We start from the raw sequence: 22172 nt of genomic DNA on the forward strand, positions 1-22172 counted from the left end.
AATCTTGCTGATCACGGAGGATATCTAAATGTAAGATGACGGTGATAGAAGCCTACAGTATCTGTGCCGGAGTTCAAAATCCAAGTCGAAGCATCTTTCATTATGAGGGCTTTTTGCGAGATTGGAGTTGACGTAGGGTATCGCTATGCATTCGTGTCACTAAACAACCTATTCTAATACATTCACACATATGAATAATGAAACAACTAATTGATGCGATGAGGCCCAAGTCCAATTACCTAAAGGTCTGGCTCCTACCGGGCAACTCCCGCTTCTCCTTCCGCACACCAGATGGCGCCTCAAGTGCCTTCTTATACGGGTTGAACGGCTTCTTGGACGGCAATCCGGACTTAGGCTGAGGAGCGTGAAGAATAGAATCGGCTGCGTCATAGTTGAAAGGTGTCGAGTCCTCGGCCTCAGCAGGCTGCTGTTGTTTTTCTTTCTTCTTCTTCTCGCGCTTCTCCTTGCGGCGCTGTTTCTTTGTTGGTTGTGAGTCGACGTCGAGGGGAACTTCGTCTAGGGCAAGCTCGTCCTGAGCCTCGGGCTCTTCTTGTGAGGAGGTGGTTTCAGCTTCGGCTGCTTGTGTTGGTGTAGCCTTGCGCTTGCGAGGACCACCGAGTTCTTTTACTGTGAAGACCTTGTTCTTATCTTCCTCTTCTACTTCCTTCTTGGGTGTTGGCGTGGGAGCGGCTGGCTTGGGCGCTTGTGTGGCTAGTTTGTCGCGGGCTTCGGAGACTGTTCTCGGCATGGGCGGTAGAGGGAGGGAGAGACGGAGTGCCTCAGCGGAGGCGACTAGAGAGTATGCAGGTGGAGATTGAGGAGGCGTTTGAGAATCCAGCACAGCACCCCAAAACTGCGAAACATCGTAGCGAGAGGCTTTGAGGAATGGCCCGCCATGTGACGGCGGCGGCGTCAAGGGGGCTTCGGTCTGTTGCGGTATTCGATTGGGTTTGACGTAGATGTCGCGCCATTCAGGGCCGTTGGCACCTTCGGCCTTTGCAGTCTTGATGGCTTCAAGCAAGTCTGGAGCGCGCTCTTTGGTGATTGGTGTCATTGGGGATATCGTCCTGAACAACGTGCCAATGTCCATTGGCATTGACTGGGCGACTCGGAAGAGGATATGCTTTGGGAATACGCATTGCACGCCTTCATCTTCCTCGCGAGCCACCTTGTCGCGCCATTCGTGCACGGCCTTGAGAACGGCAAACTGCTCTCTGTTGAGGACAGCGGCGCTGCGCGTCATGAGATCAAACCAACCGCCTGCACCTTGTCCTGTAGCTGCATCATACACGGGACGCTCGTAACGCTGCAGAGCCTCGCCCTTGGACTTTTCTAGAACGTAGTCGACAAGGTTTTCATTGGGCGTAGAGTGCTCCAAAAGCTCATTGCGCAGGTTGTCGTAGATGTAGAGGAGATAATGTGTGTCGGAACGAGCATAGTCGAACATACCAGACGGAAGAGGGCGGATTCGCCAATCAGCCATCTGGTATTTCTTGTCGGCCTCAAAGTTGACAAACTTGTGCAGCAGGAACTTGAGACTCTTCCTCGGGTAGTTGAGCACATACGCAGCATGGTACGTGTCAAACATGCCCACGACGTAAAGGCCGAGATCACGCTGCAGCCAGATAATGTCCATGCTCGATCCATGAAAGAGCTTGAGGATGCTGGGGTCTGCAAAGACCTCATTAAGCATCTGAAGTTCCTCTCTCCAAGGCTTAAGCGTGTCCACCACCCAGTCCTTCTCACGAGTACTGATCTGCATCAGCGAGACAAGACCGTGATACGAGTGTACATCATGATGTTCCAAATCAATCGCGATCTCCTTCGCAGACTTCAACTCTGCCAACATCTCCTTCACCCCATCCAGAGTATCCACAAATGTCGCAGTTGTCGACTCGAACCGCAGGTAGTCAATTGGTGTCGACTTCTCGTAGGCAGAGGCAGGGTACTTCGCGCCGCGAATCTCTGTTTCGTAAGGGTTGCGATGACCTTGCGGGGCGTCAGCCGGAGCTGCCAGGGATTTCTCTAGCGACTCTATAGCATGCGGCTTCGTCTTAAGCAACGGCTTGAAAGGCGAGGTATCCGTAGGGTCGATTTGGTGCTCGAACTGAAGCTGCGGCTTGGGAATCTTCGAAGGGCCATAGTCGTAGACGGTGGGGAAGTTTTGATCCCGCTTCGCAGCCTGCCTCTTCTCCTCATTTTCAGCCTTCTCCTGCACCGACGGGCTCAATTTCTTGATGACACCAGTAAACTCATCCAAGCATGCGTCCGCCTTTTCCAGCAGCGCATCAATGACATCCACAATGCCCCGCCAATTATCCTCGATTGAATCTTGATCCGACAAGACTGGCGCAGAAATGTCGGTTCCTGCAGTAGCTGCTTTCAAGATTGACGAGGTCAAAGAGAGTAAGCGCCCGCTTTGCTCATCCAACCCCTCCGAAACCTCTGCGTTCGAGGTGCGATGAAAGCTGAGATCGTCGACGGGCAGTTGTCCAACGGTCCGCGTAACTCCAATCAGAGAATCCTGCAGCCGTTTCTGGAACGGCGCAAAGTCGGCCGCGGAATCCATATCGGCTTGATCGTATCTGTCTCTGCAGAGTCAGGTTCTTTAAAGAAAGAATCCGACCAGTGAAAGACAAAAGTTGGATCGAGCACAAAGAAAGAATGCGGCAGGCGGAGTTGGAGAAATTTCTCTGCGCGCAAGTGACCGCCTTCCGCAACGGGGTGATCTCCGTAGCTTCCCCGATATTCTGCTGGACGATCGATAGCTCTCTCTCTTCCATTGATCATTACATCGTCATTCCCACAACAGTGCTCTTATTATTGATCAAAAATGGCTGCCTCAATAGCTCCCGAGTGTAACGGCATCAAAGAGTGTGCCATTTTTCATGCCTCTTCAGGAACCCAGGCTAATCAACCGTCTCCTTCAGGAAATACGACACATGCTTCCTTAAGTGGTACAGCGAGAGTACGTTCATTCGCACCTACACATCCTTCAAATCGGTTTACTAAGATGATAAACAGAATATTTGCGTGGAGACTCCAAGTACAACGAGTGCGAAGAACTCTTTGCCAAATACAAAACTTGCCTCATGGTATGTTTTTGCCACTCCGCATACCGCAACAAGTCCCTCAAATACCCTCGAATTGCACAAGGAAAGAAATAGAGACTGACCACTAGAATAGAAAACTTTGAAGGAGCGAGGCATTGACACCATGCTCGAAGAAGCGCGGAAGAATACACCCGAGACAGACTCCGAGTATAATCGACGGACGTGATGATTGGTGGTACAGCGGAACCTTGATCGCAACTCTCGGAGCAACAACTGGTGCAGTCATTCTGAGTCTGAATCAGCATCGCCTTGCCATAATCTCCGTTCTCTGCACGAATAGAAGTCTACGACTTTGTACGATACATCTTGCATTCACTAAAGGCGCCTGGTGTCGGCGAGCTTGCTGCTATGTTTCTGGTTATACATATCATAATCTTGCAGTGTACGAATACGTGTTCTGGCTTCTGAGCGATGATCCACCACCATCACTTGTTATCTTGTCATCTTGTGCAGAGCACCTTCCGATAATGCCGAGACCCCAACGCCGGCAGCGCGGGTTTCTTAGTTCATGCTATCAACCGGATGACCTGGTATCCAATGACCGCATTTCTGGAACTGTACAATTTCACTTTTTCAAGATTGCCATTGGCGACTGGTGCCATGGCTGTCAGATCTGCCTGGGACCCAGAAATTCACACCTGTACTCACCAGCAACCCCATCATTTAGATAGGTAGATAGCAATTATCAAACTCTATACTCAACCCCCTTCTCACGTTTACTTTGCGAGCGTCTTCCTCCGCTGCTTTAACATATACGAATACATCATGACAGAACCTGCAATCTAGTCAGCTCTCCACCCCTACAAACAGAGGTAAAGACAACTCACCAGGTCCATAAAGCCCCAAACACCCCCAAAGCACCATACTCCCCAACGCACTCCCCGTCTGCCCAATAGCACAGAACATAAGCCACCACTCCCCCGCAATCCCAACCGGGTACAAAACAGTGAACAGCGAATACCGGAGCCACTTCAATACCTCCGGAACAGAGAATCTGCTCTGTAAGATTGCGAAGTAGGTATATCGCACGGTATCCGCTAATGACCATGCGAAGAGCATAGCCGGGTATAGAACGGATGAAGAGGTTGTTGAGGCGTAGAGGTAATTTATCACCCAGACTTGTACGCTTCGCGCGAAGATTTGAGTGAATGTTGTGAATATGGGGGAGCGGGTTAGGCCTTTGCCTTGTTAGTTTGGTGTACTGTTATATCATGCATAGCTTGTGTTGATTGCGTCTACAGAGTAGATGCGCGTGGAAGAGGTCGGGTGAATCGAGTACGTACCTGTCGCGGAATGCAGGATCTCAATGATCGCGAGGGTTTGGGTCCATCTTGCTTGTGGTTCAATTGCTGCGTAGATAGCTTCTGATGTTGAGGTTGAGGCATTGGGGCTGAAGACAGACGATAGAATGGTTAGGAGGATGCGCAGCCAGAGGATAGCGCTGAGGGCGTTGTAGCAAAGGAGGTAGGCTTTTGCGGGGGATGATTGAGGGGGTGGCATATTGATGGATTTACGATTTTTTTTTCTTTTCTCATGGGAGGGAAAGAAGGTTTAGTCGGGTGTTTCCATATATTCTTTTTTTTTTTGGAGTTGAAATAGTTAGTTTAGTTGTTAGTGCCTACACCAAGACCATACTACAAACTGAACCTCGGCTCTTTTTTTTAGAGCTTCATACAACCACCGTCCGGCGCAGACGGCCACGATATAGCATTGTCAGTGTTGCCAACAATGTTCTCGACTACTAATGGTCAAATGATTTTGTCAGAGCCTTGAAGTCTGTCGAAAAGCACATTCTTTATGCTCGTCCAGAGATCAAGGATGAGGAACGTGATATGTCCATCCAGCGTCCTCGTTGCATGTCAGATTTCAAGACCCGGTCACTCTCCAATGGCACTACCTATTTCCAAAGCTCATTCACCAGTCTGGGAAATACCGAAGGCTCGCGGAGTAATCGACGGGTAGTAGGTATCTCACCTACCGAGCATTTCGTAGCTTCCGTAGCATTATTAACGTACCTACTCTGGCCCTGACTCGAAACAGGTCCTCAAAGTCGTGAGACGACGTGATAAGCCGGCATAGCAGGGATGTCTTTTCTACACCGCTGGGTAGGCTTAGGTCTCGGTGACCTTGTCGTGAGATAGGACGTGCGGGACGACCGGCTTGTTGGGACTTTGCAGTCATACTCCGACGGGTTATAGATCCGGACTCCGGATTAGGATAATATTTCACTGGGTTGAAAAGCGACGAGGCTGGTGACGAGCTAAGCAAGGGTAGATGCAGCGAAGTATCCTTGTGCGAACTGGTCAGCGATCAGCCTCGACTTCAAGGTCGTATTCAGTTCCAAGCCCTATCGAGTAACGTCCCATCGGCCCCAACTAAATAACGATATCAAAACAAATACTGATCACGACCAATCCAACCCGATCGATCATCGATGACAAACAAACCAACCCCAGAATTCAATAAAACGTCACTGAAAAAGCAACCATGGGCCAAATCGACAGGTGCCGGGGTTGGGCACGATTTCGCCTCAAGTGACCTGACACCTCGTATTCTTGCATTTGCATTTGGCACGATCCATCATGCCGGTCAAATTCAAATTATCCTCATCAAAATGGCGGGGTAGCGGACTAGCTGATCAACGGAGCAAGAAATTAAGCTCTACCCCCCTGAACGGCGCACTGACTTCAACTGCAGCAGAGCGAAGAGAGCTGGATGCTGAAGTTGTTACACCGCCATGCTAGGCTCATCAAAAGCGGTGGATTTGACGGCGGTTAATCTTCATTTTGTAGGTCCGCTTCCATGGGTCTGTGCAAGTCAAGAGGTATCTCATCCAATTGTTGTTGCCAATTTGACGATCGCTCTTGTTAGCGGCGCGCAGAGTCTTGATATCAAAATTGACAGTGTCCACTCTATCCGCTGCCGGCAGGAGCACGAATGCACGATAGGGAGCAGGAGCTGGAATAATGCCATTAACTTGTTCAATAAAGCACATTCCTCCAGTATGCTTACCAACTTAATCCGTGGTAGCAGTTGTACAGATCCACCTCGAGACGTCAGGGTCTGGTGACTATTGAAGCATCATCATTAGACGATCCATTGGTTCAGGAGAAATGATGTAATGCGATTTTGGATCTGACTAGCATCGCCAACAAGTTTTACGGTGTGGAAAATGCCCGAGCTATTGGCGGCTAAAAACTCTCATTCAGAATGTGTCAGATGATGACTTCGAGAGCTGGGATGATGAGATGTCTAAACATAGACTGATGCCGGGCATGTCTCATTCCATGTCTCTCGGACCTCTCGGGAGTCGGGAGACTAGTCCAAGAGTGTGCAACGCAGGTACCAGGAGGGTCGACACATGGCGGGGTTGGAACTTGGCAATCAGGAACTGGAACCGAGCTCCACCTGACTAGTCATGCGAAAGTTTCAATTTGAGTGATGTTCGAGGGATACCAAGGTTGAACAGCCACACTGCTAGATGAATTCGGACTGCACAATCGCCGTGGTAGCGAGCACTGAAAGGAGGAATACTCAACAGGAATCGATCTTTCATATCCAGAAATAGCCAGAAGGAACAGAGACCTGCATCTACAGCGGCTACCTCCCTGAGTTGATGTCTGATAGAGTAGCAGCTCTTATCAGAGGAACGGTGGGCCTATCAATAAGCCACAACGCACCAATAAGAGAACGCGCTCCATGCACACCAAAGCCCACCCATGTCCTGTCTTGCCCTGTGATTCTTGTCCATGCGAGCCAAGGCCCAAGCATGAATCGCAAGGAAGAGAGCTTCTGAAAGAGTGATGACGTCCGGCATTTTTTGGAAGCTGATAAGGACCATTGGTATGGTGATTCCAGCAAAGTCTTGGAGGAGATAGGTAGGCATTACGAAAGTCAAAAGCACAGACAGCGATCGAGTCAAGTGGTCCGTGAGGCCGAAGCTTTGCGCGCAATTGATCACGATTAACGCTGTGCCGTCGAGCCGCCCTGCTTGACAAGGATTGCTGAACGACAACCAGCCTGATAGGCAGTAGAAAGCTAATCACACCAGAAAAGACCCATCAGTCCGCACTCTGCACGGAAGCGAGATAACAAAGAAAAAAGGGTTCCGCCGACCGAAGTTGGGGGGTGGAAGTGGCGAGGATGGCCGGATGCGGCAGTTCGGAACAGTGGACGGTGGACACTGGCCTGCAGCAGCCTGCGCGTTCTACCGCCGCCCCCGGCGCACGCACGCACCGGGCCAGGGGTAAAGGACGCTAAAGTCTCATGGATGGCACAGTCAGCATGTCTGCACTTTATTGTCGAATTTCTATACGTTCAGCTACTGGCTGCGGCGGATGTGCAAAATTAACCCCCTTGCATCTTGCATCAGCGCGTCCGGGCTTGGGAAAAAGAGGCCGGAAATCGCCCATCCGTCGCAAGAGCTTATGAATTCAATGAGAGAATAACTTGTTTCTACTAGAAGATCATTGGAAAAAAAGCAGCGAAAAGTAGCGACAGACAGAATGCTTGCCACTCTGACCAAAATCGAGCCAGGAACAAAGCGCGGAAACATGGATCGGGGGTTCAGGCACAGCGGCGGTCCATGGGTGATGGTGTGGTGTGGAGGTGGAGAGCGACTCCTGAATCACTTTCTTAGCAGTCCATTGTCTATGCACTATGCAGATTGCCGTCTACAGAGCAGAGTATAGCAGATGGAGGAGCAAGAAGTGCCATGGATTGCACCTGCAAGTCTATCTAAACAGGATGCGATGGCCGAGTCTACGTAAGAGCCAGGAATCCTTCCAAGTAGTAGTAATAGTAGTAGTAGTAGTCTCATTTCTTTACTTTTTTTTGGGCAGTCTGCAAGTCACGCAAAGCATCCCCACCCTCCTCAGGCGGTCCCCTCTCTACTTTCTCGTTCCCTGAAAACCAACCTCTCTTTCCCCCCTCTCTGGGGAATAATCATCACCACTGCCGCTAACTCTGCTGCTAGTCTGCTAGTACAATTACAAAGTCTCTGGCTTTGTCTGTACTCTCTCTGTACCACTTCTCTCCCACCACCACTTCACCTCTCTACCCCTCTCGCAGTGTTTCAGCTGCAGTCTACTATCATTAATACGCTCTGCTATATCTCCATCTTATCGTCCCCTTTTTCAACCTGCTGCCCCTGTTTGTTTCTCTCTATCTGATCTGCGACTCGACGACTGCGACCTCCGTTAATCTCTCCAATCCCGGCGCTTCTCATTCTGAAACTCGCGCACTTCCCTCGTCTGGTCTTCGCCCTCTCCGTTTCAAGTCTCACTACTACTGTCAGTTTCCTCCAGTCCCTCCAGTTCCTCCTGTTTACCCATATCCCTCCGTCCCTGCGACTCTTTCAGCCTGCCACTTTTTTTATCCTTTCCGATCGCAAACCCAACTTTCTCTGCCATTGCATTTACTCGATTTTCTTTCAAATTCCCTTCGTTCTGGCAATTGACTCGCAGCGACCCGCAGCTCAGGATCTTTGCGACCTGGTAATTGATCAGAAAGCGCATTTCGAGCGTTCCTCCCACCATTCGCGACCAGTTCCTCGACGCGTCCGATAAGGGGTACATTTGCCTACCGATCGCTTTCGGCTCGTGCCCAAACACCGATGACTGGCCGTCAATTCTCAACATTTCAGAGAGTCAAAAGTCAATTGGCCCACCACTTGTGCGATCGTCCCGGTAGTCCTCGTCCTTCGAGATATTAGGGTTGGAATATCTGCTTGTGTGCCTCACCCAGAGTCAACGCCCGATTCCTCATTTCACACAATGTCAGTTGCGACGATGCTTCAACCTGCATCTAGAGCCTCTACCTCCTCCTCATCCTCCTTCCAACCAGTCACACGCCAAAACACAATGTCTTCACACGATACCCGGTCGCTTCGTCAATCGAAGCGGCTCTCCGTGACCGCACTTTACTTGTCGATGTCCGCAAAGGACAGAGACCTTGAAATTTCCGATGACCTAGCGAGAGGTGAGTTGAGCTTTATGTTCACCGTACGGACCATCGCTGACAGATTGAACCAGCCCAAAAATTCCTGAGAGAGCTAAAGTCCAAGATTTCGTCCCAGTCCAAGAAGAACTTCGTCTTGGAAAAGGATGTGCGTTATCTGGATTCGCGGATTGCTTTGCTTATTCAGAATCGTATGGCCTTGGAAGAGGTACGTCAATCCAATTATCTTTGTCCCAATGCGCCTATCACTCACGAGTTGTATAGCAAAATGAAGTCGCGAACCGCCTGGATGATACCGTTGACCCTCAGGAAGGGTTCTTCCCCAACGATGACAAGACACAGAAGTACGGCAACCTGCTCTTCCTTCTCCAAACTGAACCGCGTCACATTGCGCACCTCTGTCGACTTGTCTCCATGTCCGAAATCGATTCCCTCCTCCAGACCGTCATGTTCACAATCTACGGAAACCAGTACGAGAGTCGCGAGGAGCATCTGCTACTCACCATGTTTCAGTCTGTGCTCACCTACCAATTCGATAACACACCCGAATATTCCTCCCTTCTGCGGCAAAACACTCCTGTTTCGCGGATGATGACCACATACACCCGACGTGGACCTGGTCAAAGCTATCTGAAACAGGTTCTAGCGGAGCAGATCAACTCACTGATCGAGCTGCGCGAGGTCGACCTGGAAATTAACCCTTTGAAGGTCTACGAGACAATGGTGAAAGATATTGAGGATGAGACCGGATCCCTACCAGACCACCTGCCTCGCGGTGTCACGGCGGAGGTCGCTGCTGAGAACCCTCAAGTGCAAGCAATCATCGCCCCGCGTTTGAAGAAGCTTACAGACCTTGCAAACTCGTTCCTCACCACTATCATCAACTCGGTCAACCAAGCGCCTTACGGTATCCGTTGGATTTGCAAGCAGATTCGAAGTCTGTCTCGACGCAAATATCCCGACGCTCATGACCAGACCATCTGTACACTGATTGGAGGTTTCTTTTTCTTGCGCTTCATCAACCCGGCTATCGTTACTCCTCGGTCATATATGTTGATTGATGCTACGCCTGGAGACAAGCCTCGTCGTACTTTGACCCTGATCGCCAAGATGCTTCAGAACCTTGCCAACAAGCCGTCGTACGCAAAAGAACCGTACATGGCCAAGCTGCAGCCCTTCATTCAACAGAACAAGGAGCGCGTCAACAAGTTCATGCTCGATTTGTGTGAAGTCCAAGATTTCTACGAGAGCTTGGAAATGGACAACTACGTTGCACTATCTAAGCGAGACTTGGAATTGCAGATCACTCTGAACGAGGTGTATGCTACTCACACTCTGCTGGAGAAGCACAACGCAGCCTTGGCTCAAGACCAGCCCTCTCATCTCCAGGAAATTCTTCAAGAGCTGGGCCCCGCCCCTCCTCAGCTACCGCGTAAAGAAAACCGAACGATCACGGTCCCTCTGTTCAGTCGCTGGGAAACTGCGCTCGACGACTTGACCTCTGCGCTAGACATTACCCAGGAGGAAGTTTTTTTCATGGAAGCCAAGTCTACTTTTGTTCAAATTCTTCGGTCCCTTCCGCCGCACTCGTCGGTTGCCCGTCGTCCTCTTCGCCTGGATCGTATCGCCGAAGCTGCTGCTACACTCAAAAATGATGCGGTCATGGTTCGTAAGGGTATCCGGACGATGGAGCTTTTGAGTCAACTGCAGGAGATGGGGGTCATTGATCGTTCAGATGAGTTCAGTCTTCTCCGCGACGAAGTCGAACAGGAGCTCGTGCACTTGGGCTCTTTGAAGGAGAAGGTCGTGGAAGAGACCAGACAGCTGGAGTCGGTTTACTCAACCATCCGTGACCACAACGCCTACCTCGTTGGTCAGTTGGAGACGTACAAATCCTACCTGCAGAACGTCCGCAGCCAGTCTGAAGGCAAGCAAAGAAAGACTCAGAAGCAACAGGAGCTGGGTCCCTATAAGTTCACCCACCAACAGCTTGAGAAAGAGGGTGTCATTCGCAAGAGCAACGTTCCCGAGAATCGACGCGCAAACATTTACTTTATGTTCAAGAGCCCGCTCCCTGGTACTTTCGTTATCAGCTTGCACTACAAAGGTATGCTTAAATGCCATTCGCAGCTACTTGACGCATTTTATCTAATCACTTTCTATAGGTCGTGCTCGGGGCCTACTTGAGTTGGATCTTAAACTTGACGATCTCCTCGAGATGCAGAAGGACAACTTGGAAGACCTTGATCTGGAATATGTTCAGTTCAACGTCACCAAGGTGCTTACTCTTCTGAACAAGCGTTTCTCGCGCAAGAAGGGCTGGTAGAGGATCTTCCTACACCTGCACAATGCATAACCCGAATTAGGTTGTGAACAATGTCCCATTGGCTCACTTGGCCCGAGGCGAACTGCAACAAATCTTTATGCCACGGGACGCCTAAGCGGATCTCACAGCGCCACCCTGACTTTCAACTTTGTCATTGGGTCAATTATCGACACATTCTTATCCCATCTGTTGCCGAATGGAATATGTCAACCTACAGCAAGCGGAGCAATCACACCCTTATGTTTACTCCGTTCTTCCTTTGGCGTTACAGCTCGAATGAGCGCCAACATATCAGCATAGCAGCCTTTCACTGTCAGCGTGAGCAGGCCTCTGATCTCGCTGGTCGGGAAAGGGCATCTGCATGCTCAGCGGGCTGCTGCTACTCTGCTTTTGTTTGTTTTATACTATATCCGTTATACCCCGTTGAACGATACTGCATGTGCCTTGATTTCTATTGTTTGACGACTGCGTTTTCTATGTTCTCTCTCCGCTACTGAACATTTCATTTGTTATGTCCATTATCTGTTTGCTATGTTTATATGTATTTGTATGTATTGAGATTAGCGTTCCTGCTGCCATGCGAGCTATAATGAGGGAGCTCTTCGCTATGGCAGCAACCAGCAGCATGATTATGGTCCTCGACCAGTTATACCCATCATAATGAGCATAGGCAACATTGTTTTCCAAAACAAAGAGATCTTCGAGTCGTGATACGCTAGGAAATTGAACTCCGTAGACGGTAGAAGTAAATGGCAGTGTCTGCCGCACCGACGTCACCGTGGCTGAACGAGGATGACGTGAGGCGAGGCAACACTGTACAGCCTTCCGTTTGGCACAAAGACATTCTTGATTCGAATATCTTCGCGACAAGACTCGACATTTGGAGCGCTCCTCCAGTGATAGCTGCAGAGTTGAGCGCGTGGATGGTCCAACTTGAGAAGTAATAATAAATGTGGTTGACCGCCTTAACCCCTCCTGAAGCTGACTAGTCCAAGTTGTTCTGCTGTTTCCGTTCTCCATCTGCTCCACGCAGCCTTGACCGTCGATTCTCCCTCCTCCGTCTCGTTTTCCCTCTGCACTGCCCTCTCAGCGCTTTTTCTGTTCTCTTGGCCGCTGGTATTTTGACTTTTCAAGGAATTGAGTTGTCGTTCGTGGCTATACTTCACTCCCGAACAACGACTTCTATTTCAGTTGTTTTCCTCTCCACTCTCCCCGTTACTCGCCCCAGTTAACTACTTGTCCTCCGACCACGGGGAAATACGACCGATTATCAACACCCGTTATTTTTCAACTTTATCCTACTGCACCCACCCGTCATCACAATGGCTGCTCCCGCGTCCAAGTACGACGACTATGACTTCCCTACCACTGCCCCCGAGGGCAAGCCTGGCCACCCTGGCCACACTACTCCGGAGCAGGACGCCAAAGTAGAGCAGCTTCGGAGTGAGCTTGAAGCAGAAGGCTACAAGGAGAGGCTGGATACTCTGACCCTGTTGCGCTTCTTGAGAGCTCGGAAGTTCGATGTTGCTCTTGCGAAAACCATGTATGTTGTCGCTCCCCTGAATATCGGCAGTCTCTGGAATTTCGGGCTAATGTATTCCTGTTCCTAAATGTAGGTTTGTTGACAGCGAAAAGTGGCGCAAGGAGTTCGGCACAGACGACCTCGCCCGGACCTTTGAGTACACCGAGAAGGCGGACGTTTTCAAGTACTACCCCCAGTACTACCACAAAACGGACAAGGTAGGTTGACGGATTGTCTTTCCGTATCGAGGTCTGCCCCATCTAATGTTCTTGGTATCTAGGACGGACGTCCTGTCTACATTGAAAAGCTCGGCGCCATTGACATCAACGCTTTGCAAAAAATCACCACCGACGACCGTATGCTCAAGAACCTTGTGACTGAGTACGAGAAGCTTGCGGACCCCCGTCTCCCTGCCTGCTCCCGGAAGGCTGGCAAGCTGCTCGAAACCTGCTGCAGCATCATGGATCTGAAGGGTGTCAGCCTCTTCAGCGCCTCCTCCGTATATGGTTATCTCAAGCGGACATCCAATGTCTCCCAGAACTACTACCCCGAGCGACTCGGAAAGATGTACCTGATCAACGCTCCATGGGGCTTCAGTGGTGTATGGAACATCGTCAAGGGCTACCTCGACCCCGTCACCGTCGAGAAGATTCACGTCCTCGGCTCCGGCTACCAGACTGATCTCCTCAAGCAGGTTCCTGCGGAGAACCTTCCCAAGGCATACGGCGGCACCTGCCAGTGCGAGGGAGGCTGCGAATACAGCGACATGGGTCCCTGGCGGGAGGCCGAATGGGCCAAGGAGCCCAAGTGGGCTAAGCCCCAGGATACCAAGGAAGAGGCTGCCCCTGCCCCTGAGACCGCGGAGAAGGCTGCGGAAGCCACAGAAGCCGCGCATGCCGCTGCATAGATTCGAGAACAAGATCAAGATAAGATTGTGGTCTGATATATGTTTTCTACTTCATCTCATTCCTCCATCCATTCCCATTATCTATCATCTTCCAGTTCCTGTGTTTCTATCTTCCTGGTATCTTGGATCAATATGGTAAAAAGCTTCTGAAAGGCTCTTTTCCCCATTTCTCTCTTCTCACTCCTCGAATTCCCTCTTCATTTCTATCGACATAGATTTACCGTCTGCCATGCTGGCAATGCGCCGGGCTGAGTTGTATCTGCATGCTCTTCGTCATTGTGCCTGACCATCTTCAAAGGCCAGGCTTTTGTTTCCGTTTGTTCTTTCTGCTGTCCACTTGAAAATAGATATTGAATGCGTGTGGTGTGTGTGGCGCAAGACCTGACTTTATAGATTGGTGCCGAAGCGTTGTCGGGGTTTAGGGTTATGTTGAAGATCAAGGTCGTTGGACAGATTTAATTGCATTCAAATGATTGATTTACCACCAAGGTTCTTTATGTAACTTCCCGTGACTTTACTATATTAGAATATGCGTCAGTTGTAAACGGTGAAAAAAGCATTCATCACTATGGAGCTAAGTAATGAATCTGTGTGGTATCCTTCAGCATAGACATAACGCCAATCCAGTATCAATCTAGGATATGAAACCAAAAACCCGAGCAACGATATTTAATCAAATTATATCTTCTCGACAAACTCAACGGCCCTGCCAGCCCGCTCAGCCTTGCCCACCGTCGAAGCCAGTGCGTTCCCGTCCACGCCGTCCGAGGTAGACGCCGCATCCTCGTCACCGGGTACAGCTTCGCCCTGCAGCCGAAGGAGCGTCCGCAAAGCATCCTCATACACCTCCGCCATCTCACCATTCCGCCACCGTGAAGCCTCCTGCTCTGTGCCGAGTGGTATATCAAGGTTCCAATTTTCTCTCCCCATGTCCTTCCTCGAGGGTCGTTTCCGTCGTCGGCGTGTTTCCGGTTTGTTTGCTGTTGCGTTCTCGCCTTCTCCCTCCCCTTCTCCCTCCGTCTGCCCATTCGTAGTAGCATCCTGCATCTCAACGTCCTCCTCTCCCTCTCCCTCTTGCTCATCGACTTCCTCCCCAAATTTATCCTCCTCCTCGATAACCTTCCCAAGCGCCTCCGCATACCTCCTCGCCGCCTTCCCCGGCGCATCCCGTCTAAGCTGCGCAACCGTCGTCGTCAAACTTTCCAACTGCGCATACAGCGCCGTCACGCGCGCCGCAAGTTTCGCGTCAAAGGGCTCATACTCGACTTGTTCGAGGTCCGTCGGTGCCGTGAATGCTTCCGGGAATGGGAACTCAGGAGAGGAATTGTCGAGACCGTTTATCGAGACGCTGGAGGAGGCGGATGTGAATGTTCGGGTTATGAACTGTCCACTGTAGTTTAGTAATTGGTAGGGAGAGAATTAGTAAAGGTGTCTCGGGCGCGTACATCATCTACCAGCTCGCGCACGCGCTCGCGCATGGGGTCCGGCTCATTGTCGTTGTTTGGGGCCGCGGAGGGCGGGAGGTGCAGGTCGAGTTTTTGACGGGAGAGTGCGACTGTGTTGCCGTGAAGGTAGGTAAAGTCTGCGGGGGCTTGGAGTTCAATTTTGCGGTAGTGTGAGGAGTCCATCTCTATTTGAAAGTATTTTGTCGTGGTGCAATGGATGGGATAGTCGGGTTATCAGCAATGTTTGTAGATAGCGCGCGGGCAACGGCTGCGTCGGCGGAGAAGAATTGGTGCCTTGTTGCCTTGCCTTTACCAAGACTATTATGCCTGAAAAGCAAGGCGGTGACTTCCGAGTAGTGGTAAGTGTTTCTCAGGCAACAATCCGCGCAGATCACCCCCACGATGACGTCAATTTTCGATCGATCGGGGATTCCTCTGCTTGATTAGGGGTGATTTTCGCCCGGTTTCAGGGAAAGACTAGTCTACCTAGCAGAAAGCAATCTACTCCGACTGCGGACTACGGACGCTATCTCAGCACTAGATCGATCCTTCTTTTCCTGCGAGATTTACGGAGGGGCAATCTGGGTTGCACAACACTATGACATCTACGCTGATTTAGGACCCGTGACGACGGCGACTTGGAGAGTGTGAAATGGACACGAACACGGAAAACGACCGAGAAAGAGACAACCAGGTCCGGCTTGTTGATAATACGACCCCCGTCAACCCCGACGACGTTGGGTTTACAAGGACAAATACGACTGCTAGCTCGGGATCGAAGTTATGGAGTCGCCCGAGTATACGTGCGGAAAGGGCGAAGAGGCGATACGCAAAGTGGCAGCCTGAACGGTTGGGCGTTGCTCCTGTTTCTGAACCTGGCTCTACTGCTGCTGGTCCGGCGGCTACTCCTGGCTCTGCATCTGCGACTGAATTAGCGGAGTCGGATGGCCTGTCATCTGATGAAGGGGGCTTAATAAGGGCCGGCACGAACACGAATTCCCTCGCTAATGCGAGTACCATCCAGGAGGGGGCTAGCACGATCAACTATAATAACCGGGATGGGTATCAGTCTGATACGCAGCCGCTCTACGAGCAACCAAGCCAAACAACGACAGCGGAACAAAATCAGCAGCAGAATCTGAACAGGACAGGGACAGAAACAGGGTCAAAGGCCGCCTCTGTAACTGGAACAGGCATCACTCACCAAGCGAAGAACCACCCTAAGATCTGCGGCCTCAAACCAGGTAGCGAGCTCGATATTCTTTATGAGAACCAACGCGGCTGGTTCTTCTTCGGCATCCCGCTCTACTCGAATCAATCCCTTCTTAACATCGACCCTGCACCCTGGCAGAACGCCAGTGGGAAGCGAAGCTTCGTGAACATCACAAATGCGCAAGTCCCTGATCCTAGCTGGGAATGGGCGTGGAAGACCTGGTACGTTGATATGTCAGGCGATGTTGATGAACAGGGGTGGCAGTATGCGTTCTCATTCTCGAAGACATCGTCCTGGCATGGGACACATCCGTTCTGGCACTCGTTTGTGCGGAGGCGGCGATGGGTACGGTTACGGAACAAGAAGATTTCGCCTGCTGAGAGGGAACGGGGGAGGAGGAGCAGGACGGGACTGGAGGTGGGGCATACCCTCAACGAGGATTACTTTACGATCCACACTGGCGTCAGACGGAAGAGGGCTTCTAGTTCTGAGCGGGCAAGTCGAGCGACGTCCTTGAATGTGGGAAGGGTCATGGCAGACAAGGAAGAGAATGCCGTTGATGAGATTAAGAATATTCCTGCCTTGATGCTCGCGGTAAAGTCCGCGATTGTGGATCGGGAGAAGCTGGATGCTGTGAGGAAGTTTACTGATGATGGAGGCGATGAGCTCTATTATCTTGAGGGCAAGGTATGTTGCGCTTTTTGTTATCAGACCCAAAGCATGATCCTGACAAACCTCTAGATTCCTGAAATAATGAGTCGCCTTGTCTATCAAACCTCCCGCTGGCACCTTTTCACATACCTCTCCGACACTATTAAAGAAATCTCCGAATCCAAGGACCAAGACTCAAACACTGAACAGACAAAACAAGAAGCTGAGGCTGCCCGTCGCAAGAAAGAGTACCTCTCTCGCGCTTTAAGTACAGCAGAGAGCCATCTCGTCGGCTCAGACGTCCTGCAAGTCCAAGAACCAGACGCAGAATTCGTCACAAGTGCGGATCCAAACGCAGAAGACAACACGAACACAGACGCAGATGGAACCGAGAAACGAAAGTCGGTTCCAATCACTGAGATTCTAACCCCTCCAATGGTAAATAGACGGGATAGTCTCTTATCAAAGGTCCGAAGCTCGGGAAGAGCCTCGTTCAAGCCGATGGATAATGGAGGTGAGATTAGAGGCATTCCAAGGGAGGCGGAGATTGGATATGATTTTCACATTTATTAAACCTACTAAACCCGGAGGCTCACGGCATGAGGATAACCGTGATGGATTGCATCGGCTACGCTACGCTATACTTTCGTTTATGTCTCGATACCCTTTTCTTTTTGTATACAGTGCTTGCTTTTAGCATGTTGGACCTGGTTTGGAATACTGTCATTGTGAGGATAGTTTCTATGTATTTGAATGGTATGCCTGACACCATGCGACAAAGATTCCCAAATTGTGAGCAACCAAAATGTAGCACTCGACCTTCCATGAGACATTGATGTTGGTAAAGTTGCTCTGTCAGTTGTATACTTCGGCCTCACCGCCCTGTGGAGAAACGGCAGATTGCGGCTACGGGAATATTGAGCTCTCCGAGAAGCTTCACCCGTGACCGGCAAAAAAAGTTGCATACCATCATCCTCCCTTGCCCTTTCCACGCCTCCTTTTACCACTCCCTTTTTATGCCTCATTCCTCTCTTTCTTTTGCTCCTCTATGTTTGCGCGTGGCCGCCCGTATCTGAAGAGATGCGGTGGTCTTTCGACAATCGCCTCGGACCATGCTGTCACCCGCGGAACCCAGCCCGATGAACCTCTCCTCTTCCTCTACCCTCGGTGGTTCGCGGCGGCCGTCATTCGCCAGCAGCAGAGATCTATAAGCACGTCACTTCCTCGCAATAAACCTGCGAATGGCACCTCTGGCGGACTGCTTCCACGTTCCACGATACCGCGTCCACGGACTCGGAAGCACTCGTTTGGCGCGTCTACGCGGAGAAGATGGGCATATGATCGTCGTTCAGCCGCAGTTCCTGCCTCCAAAACCGAGGAGAATAGATCGCCTGATACATCCTCCGAAGCTAAACTACCTAGTACTCAAACGCTAGAGGACACGGTGGACAGCGCTCCTAACTCCAACACAAACGAAATCGGAACTTCTGAGGAACCTTCCGAATTCGATTCACTTATTTCAGACACGCTAGAGGATACGGTGGATAGTGATTATGCTAGTCTTGACGAGGATCAAGAGTTCTTTGTGGATTATGGGGACACGGACGATCGGGGCTACGTGGATGTTGATACGTGGGATTTCGAGCGCGAATGGGAGCAATATCGGTCCCCGAGGGATCCAATGACAGGACAGATCATTCGCGATAGGACGAAACAGCAATTCGCACCTCCAGGAAGCCGTCCGGGTTCGCAGGCGTGGGAGGAATACAAGAAGTTCCTCGAAGAAATACCGCCCCGGCAATATCGGGCGATAATGCGTCGACAGAAAATTACTCAGGATGTAGCGCCTGAAAAGCTTCTTACTGTCTATGAGGACATGAAGTTCTTCATCGAGAAACTCGAAAGGTTTAGCAAACCCGGAAGATATCGATCACCGGCTTCACACATGAGAGGGAACGCGGAGGAGAAGGTGCTTTATATCCCAGATGAGACGCTTGCTGTTCTCACTGGTATAACCCGTCATTTCTCGGCATCGGAAAATATTTGGTTTGCCAATGTCTCGCTTGGTTGTCGGGTGCATGTTATGCCTGCGATCGAGAGTTTGGGTGTCAATCGGAAAGTTGTCATCTGGGGTTCACCTGAAGCCACCAAGGAGATGGTGGACCGCATTCTAGCAATAGAGATGCTCCAGGAGCGGGGTGACCCTTTGGTTGAGACTCAGAAACCGCTTGTTCCTGTTTACCCTTCTCGCATTGCGAATCAACAGAGTGGTGAACATACGCCGCTAATTAGGGGTGTTTGGTCGTTCAACCCAGCAAATCGGCCTCCGGGGTACTTTGATAGCATATATGCGCGATGGCGGGCAATTTCGACCGTCAAGGACTTTGCCGAACAGGTGGAAGCACTCACGACTTCTCTGCCGCAGCAAGGCGAATTTATGCAAGCCCACCGGAGGGAGGTGGCCTCGGCCTTGAGGAAAATGTTTGCGCTTGAAAACAAACGACACTTCATGTCCACAAAGGCTTTAAACATAGCAGTCTCTTACTTATTAGAGTATGGTTTCACCAGGATTACGCGCTCAGTGATTAATCATGGGAGATACGTTACAACCACCGAGACCATGAACATGCTCCTGAAAACTGCAAGCAAAACGCAGAACATCTGGGACTTCAAGAACACCTTGCGCGCCATGAGATATTTCCGTCTAGGCCCTGATGTTGACACTTGGCTGGCATACGTCAACTGCATGATTTCCCCTTTGGTCAAATTGGATTTACTAAAGGAGCTGGAAACTAAGGGCTACCTGCGCAACCAGAACGACATGAAGCGGGCACTGCAGGTCATGGTCCAGGAACTCTTTATGAAACACCTCAAAAATGGCCGAAGCGTGGACGAGTTCTTCACTAGAGTCCAAGCGATCACCGGATCAGAGATATCGCCGTCTTTGACGATCCAGATGTTCAATGCCACGGCTCAAATCAAGGACCGTGCTGCCGCGACACGACTCCTGAAAATATACAGAGAGAACGAACTCCCCCTCAGCACCGAGGTCATCAAAGAACTCATCCATTTATTCCCCAACGACCCCGACATCGCCATCCATCATACAATCCAGTGTCTCGAGGTACCAAAAGCCGAGCTTGACAAAGAAGCATATGCCCGACTCTTCGATATCGCCTACAACAACAGATACTACAACACCTGCCGCGTCCTCTGGCGATACGCCTGTATGAACCAGCAGATCAAACGTACCACAAGAAACACAGTAACCTACCTCCTGCTGACAAACTGGGTGGAAGAAAAAGGTTCACAGCAAGAACGGCTCTGGCTCACCTCCGCCGGCAAAGTCATTGCAGGCGTCTGCCTCCAACTCCCCGATTACCCCTTCAAAACCGAACTCCTCGAAGTCATCCCCAAGGAATTCCACGACGATCCCGTCGCAGCACTCGCCAAAAACCGCAAGCTCGAGGGCCAAGAGCGCGAGACGGCCCGCCTTATCGCAAAGAGCATTGTCAAGCACGATGTCCACGTTGCTTCTTGGTACCGCCCTGTATTTCCGCTAGGGTATATGCTGCAGGCGGCCCTGTCGCTGGACATGGAATGGGGCGACGCCCCTAGGCCCGCGCGGTGGCTTATGCAGAATGCCATTGCCATTCCGATTCAGCTGGTGGGTGATAAGACGACGGGCAATAAGAAGGTGGAGTGGCCGTCTTCGAAGTTTATCTCTTGGAAGGAGCCTGAGAAGAAGCGCTGAGCGCGGGATTCGTTTCGACGTGGGGTTGCTTGTCATGATTCGTATTCGTGATCGTGATAATTGTTGGGAGAAGATACCGGCCTGGTGCTTTGACTGGTGGATGCGCGCATATGAATCTCCCGTTGTACCATATACCTAATGTACATTACACCACTACCTAGTTATAGATATAGATACCTATAGACCGGCACATGCCACTGTACTTATACACCACGAATCAAAATACAGCTCATCATAACACCAGCACGATGCATTCGTTCACCCCATAACATAGCCTTCTATTCCTAAAACCAAGACAGTCATTATCATAAAAGTCATAGCAGTATACCAGATACCCTCGACCATGAACATTCACATCCCATTCTCATTCAGCAACGGCGCAGCCGGCGGGATAGGCGGGGGAGGAAGATTGCCGTGCACATGCGCATGCGCATGATCCGGCGGTGGCGCATAAGGATCAAACGACGTCCTCATTGACCCGACGCCCTCCTTCAAATACAGCACAAGTCGGTACGCCGAGTTCCCGTTCAGATAGTACCGATGGAGTTTCTTGCTCCGTAGGAACCCCAATCGCTCGTAGAGCTTCATCGCGGCCGTATTTGTGATTTCGGTCTCGAGGGCGATCTGTCACCATCGTTCCAGAACACATTAGCATCGTCTGTCTGTCTAGTCAAACATGGACGGTAAGAGGGGATGAAACAAACCTCGTCAGCACCCCCCTCAACCATAGCGTCAATCGCCATGCGCACTAACTTCGTTGCAATTCCGCGCCCTCTATATCCCTCCTGCACAGCTAACATAGCAATATACCCCCGTAACGGCCCATGTCTATGCGGTTCGAGCTTGGAGACCACGACGCCGACCATTTCTTCCGCGCCCGTGTCGGGGTTCTTGTCCATTGCGAGGAAACATAGGTCGCCCCATTGGTAGAGAAAGTAGCGGTAGACGTAGATGCTGTAGGGTTCTGAAAGGTCCTTTGAGATTAGGTTGCGCATTGAGGAGACGAGAGTTTCTTCTTGGGAGGGGGTGTAGCGAGTGTAGGTGAGGGTTGAGGGGGGTGATTGTGACGTGGGGTTATCGAATGAGGAGGTTGTGGGTGGTGAGGGGGGCATTGTGGTGGTTGTATTGAATTGTAGGCGGAGAAAAGGGGAGTAAAGGAGTTGAAGGTGTCGTCGCGTAGACAGTGGTGTTGACAGCTCGAGGAGAAGTGAAGCTCGAGGAATAAAAAAGCGCATGTGATTAAGCTCTTATCGGCGGATGCCTTGATTTGATACTGACGGAAT

General features: G+C 50.8%; 10 protein-coding genes across 10 annotated transcripts; 5 read left to right on the plus strand and 5 right to left on the minus strand.

The window, feature by feature from the left end:
- Nucleotides 1-106: 106 nt before the first annotated feature.
- BDV14DRAFT_86285 (exosome nuclease subunit RRP6) lies at nucleotides 107-2673 on the minus strand. Its single transcript, XM_073777717.1, has one exon. The coding sequence runs from the start codon at nucleotides 2567-2569 to the stop codon at nucleotides 236-238; it is 2334 nt and encodes a 777-aa protein (XP_073632641.1). The 5' UTR covers nucleotides 2570-2673; the 3' UTR covers nucleotides 107-235.
- A 49-nt stretch (nucleotides 2674-2722) lies between these two features.
- On the plus strand, nucleotides 2723-3880 carry BDV14DRAFT_165021 (uncharacterized protein). The gene is made up of 4 exons (XM_073767279.1): nucleotides 2723-2874; nucleotides 2931-2968; nucleotides 3025-3095; nucleotides 3187-3880. Exons 1-4 carry the CDS (start codon nucleotides 2834-2836, stop codon nucleotides 3277-3279), a joined length of 243 nt encoding a protein of 80 aa, XP_073632642.1. The 5' UTR covers nucleotides 2723-2833; the 3' UTR covers nucleotides 3280-3880.
- BDV14DRAFT_195939 (putative membrane protein) lies at nucleotides 3830-4613 on the minus strand (the record flags this gene model as incomplete). Its single annotated transcript, XM_073772340.1, has 3 exons — nucleotides 3830-3888; nucleotides 3941-4291; nucleotides 4397-4613. 3 exons carry the CDS (start codon nucleotides 4611-4613, stop codon nucleotides 3830-3832), a joined length of 627 nt encoding a protein of 208 aa, XP_073632643.1.
- A 4065-nt stretch (nucleotides 4614-8678) lies between these two features.
- BDV14DRAFT_86316 (Ras GTPase activating protein IRA2) lies at nucleotides 8679-11772 on the plus strand. Its single transcript, XM_073777718.1, has 4 exons — nucleotides 8679-9092; nucleotides 9146-9279; nucleotides 9336-11178; nucleotides 11237-11772. Exons 1-4 carry the CDS (start codon nucleotides 8888-8890, stop codon nucleotides 11395-11397), a joined length of 2343 nt encoding a protein of 780 aa, XP_073632644.1. The 5' UTR covers nucleotides 8679-8887; the 3' UTR covers nucleotides 11398-11772.
- Nucleotides 11635-12568, minus strand: BDV14DRAFT_86324 (uncharacterized protein). Its single transcript, XM_073777720.1, has one exon. It carries the CDS (start codon nucleotides 12415-12417, stop codon nucleotides 11872-11874), a length of 546 nt encoding a protein of 181 aa, XP_073632645.1. The 5' UTR covers nucleotides 12418-12568; the 3' UTR covers nucleotides 11635-11871.
- A 41-nt stretch (nucleotides 12569-12609) lies between these two features.
- On the plus strand, nucleotides 12610-14135 carry BDV14DRAFT_86318 (SEC14 family lipid-binding protein). The gene is made up of 3 exons (XM_073777719.1): nucleotides 12610-12940; nucleotides 13014-13137; nucleotides 13200-14135. The coding sequence occupies exons 1-3, from the start codon at nucleotides 12720-12722 to the stop codon at nucleotides 13824-13826; spliced, it is 972 nt and encodes a 323-aa protein (XP_073632646.1). The 5' UTR covers nucleotides 12610-12719; the 3' UTR covers nucleotides 13827-14135.
- Nucleotides 14136-14401: 266 nt separating this feature from the next.
- Nucleotides 14402-15511, minus strand: BDV14DRAFT_165030 (uncharacterized protein). The gene is made up of 2 exons (XM_073767280.1): nucleotides 15272-15511; nucleotides 14402-15209 (listed from the first exon to the last, which is right to left on the minus strand). Exons 1-2 carry the CDS (start codon nucleotides 15452-15454, stop codon nucleotides 14505-14507), a joined length of 888 nt encoding a protein of 295 aa, XP_073632647.1. The 5' UTR covers nucleotides 15455-15511; the 3' UTR covers nucleotides 14402-14504.
- Nucleotides 15512-15680: 169 nt separating this feature from the next.
- BDV14DRAFT_165031 (uncharacterized protein) lies at nucleotides 15681-17959 on the plus strand. Its single transcript, XM_073767281.1, has 2 exons — nucleotides 15681-17171; nucleotides 17226-17959. Exons 1-2 carry the CDS (start codon nucleotides 15924-15926, stop codon nucleotides 17706-17708), a joined length of 1731 nt encoding a protein of 576 aa, XP_073632648.1. The 5' UTR covers nucleotides 15681-15923; the 3' UTR covers nucleotides 17709-17959.
- Nucleotides 17960-18086: 127 nt separating this feature from the next.
- Nucleotides 18087-21609, plus strand: BDV14DRAFT_165033 (uncharacterized protein). The gene has a single exon (XM_073767282.1). The coding sequence runs from the start codon at nucleotides 18184-18186 to the stop codon at nucleotides 20887-20889; it is 2706 nt and encodes a 901-aa protein (XP_073632649.1). The 5' UTR covers nucleotides 18087-18183; the 3' UTR covers nucleotides 20890-21609.
- BDV14DRAFT_195945 (peptide alpha-N-acetyltransferase MAK3) lies at nucleotides 21241-22001 on the minus strand (the record flags this gene model as incomplete). The annotated part of the gene is made up of 2 exons (XM_073772341.1): nucleotides 21241-21513; nucleotides 21594-22001. The coding sequence occupies 2 exons, from the start codon at nucleotides 21999-22001 to the stop codon at nucleotides 21241-21243; spliced, it is 681 nt and encodes a 226-aa protein (XP_073632650.1).
- Between the last annotated feature and the right edge of the window lie 171 nt (nucleotides 22002-22172).

This window comes from Aspergillus stella-maris, assembly GCF_047715825.1.
Source record: "Aspergillus stella-maris strain CBS 113639 unplaced genomic scaffold BDV14scaffold_4, whole genome shotgun sequence".
In the NCBI taxonomy this organism is placed as follows: Eukaryota; Fungi; Ascomycota; class Eurotiomycetes; order Eurotiales; family Aspergillaceae; genus Aspergillus; species Aspergillus stella-maris.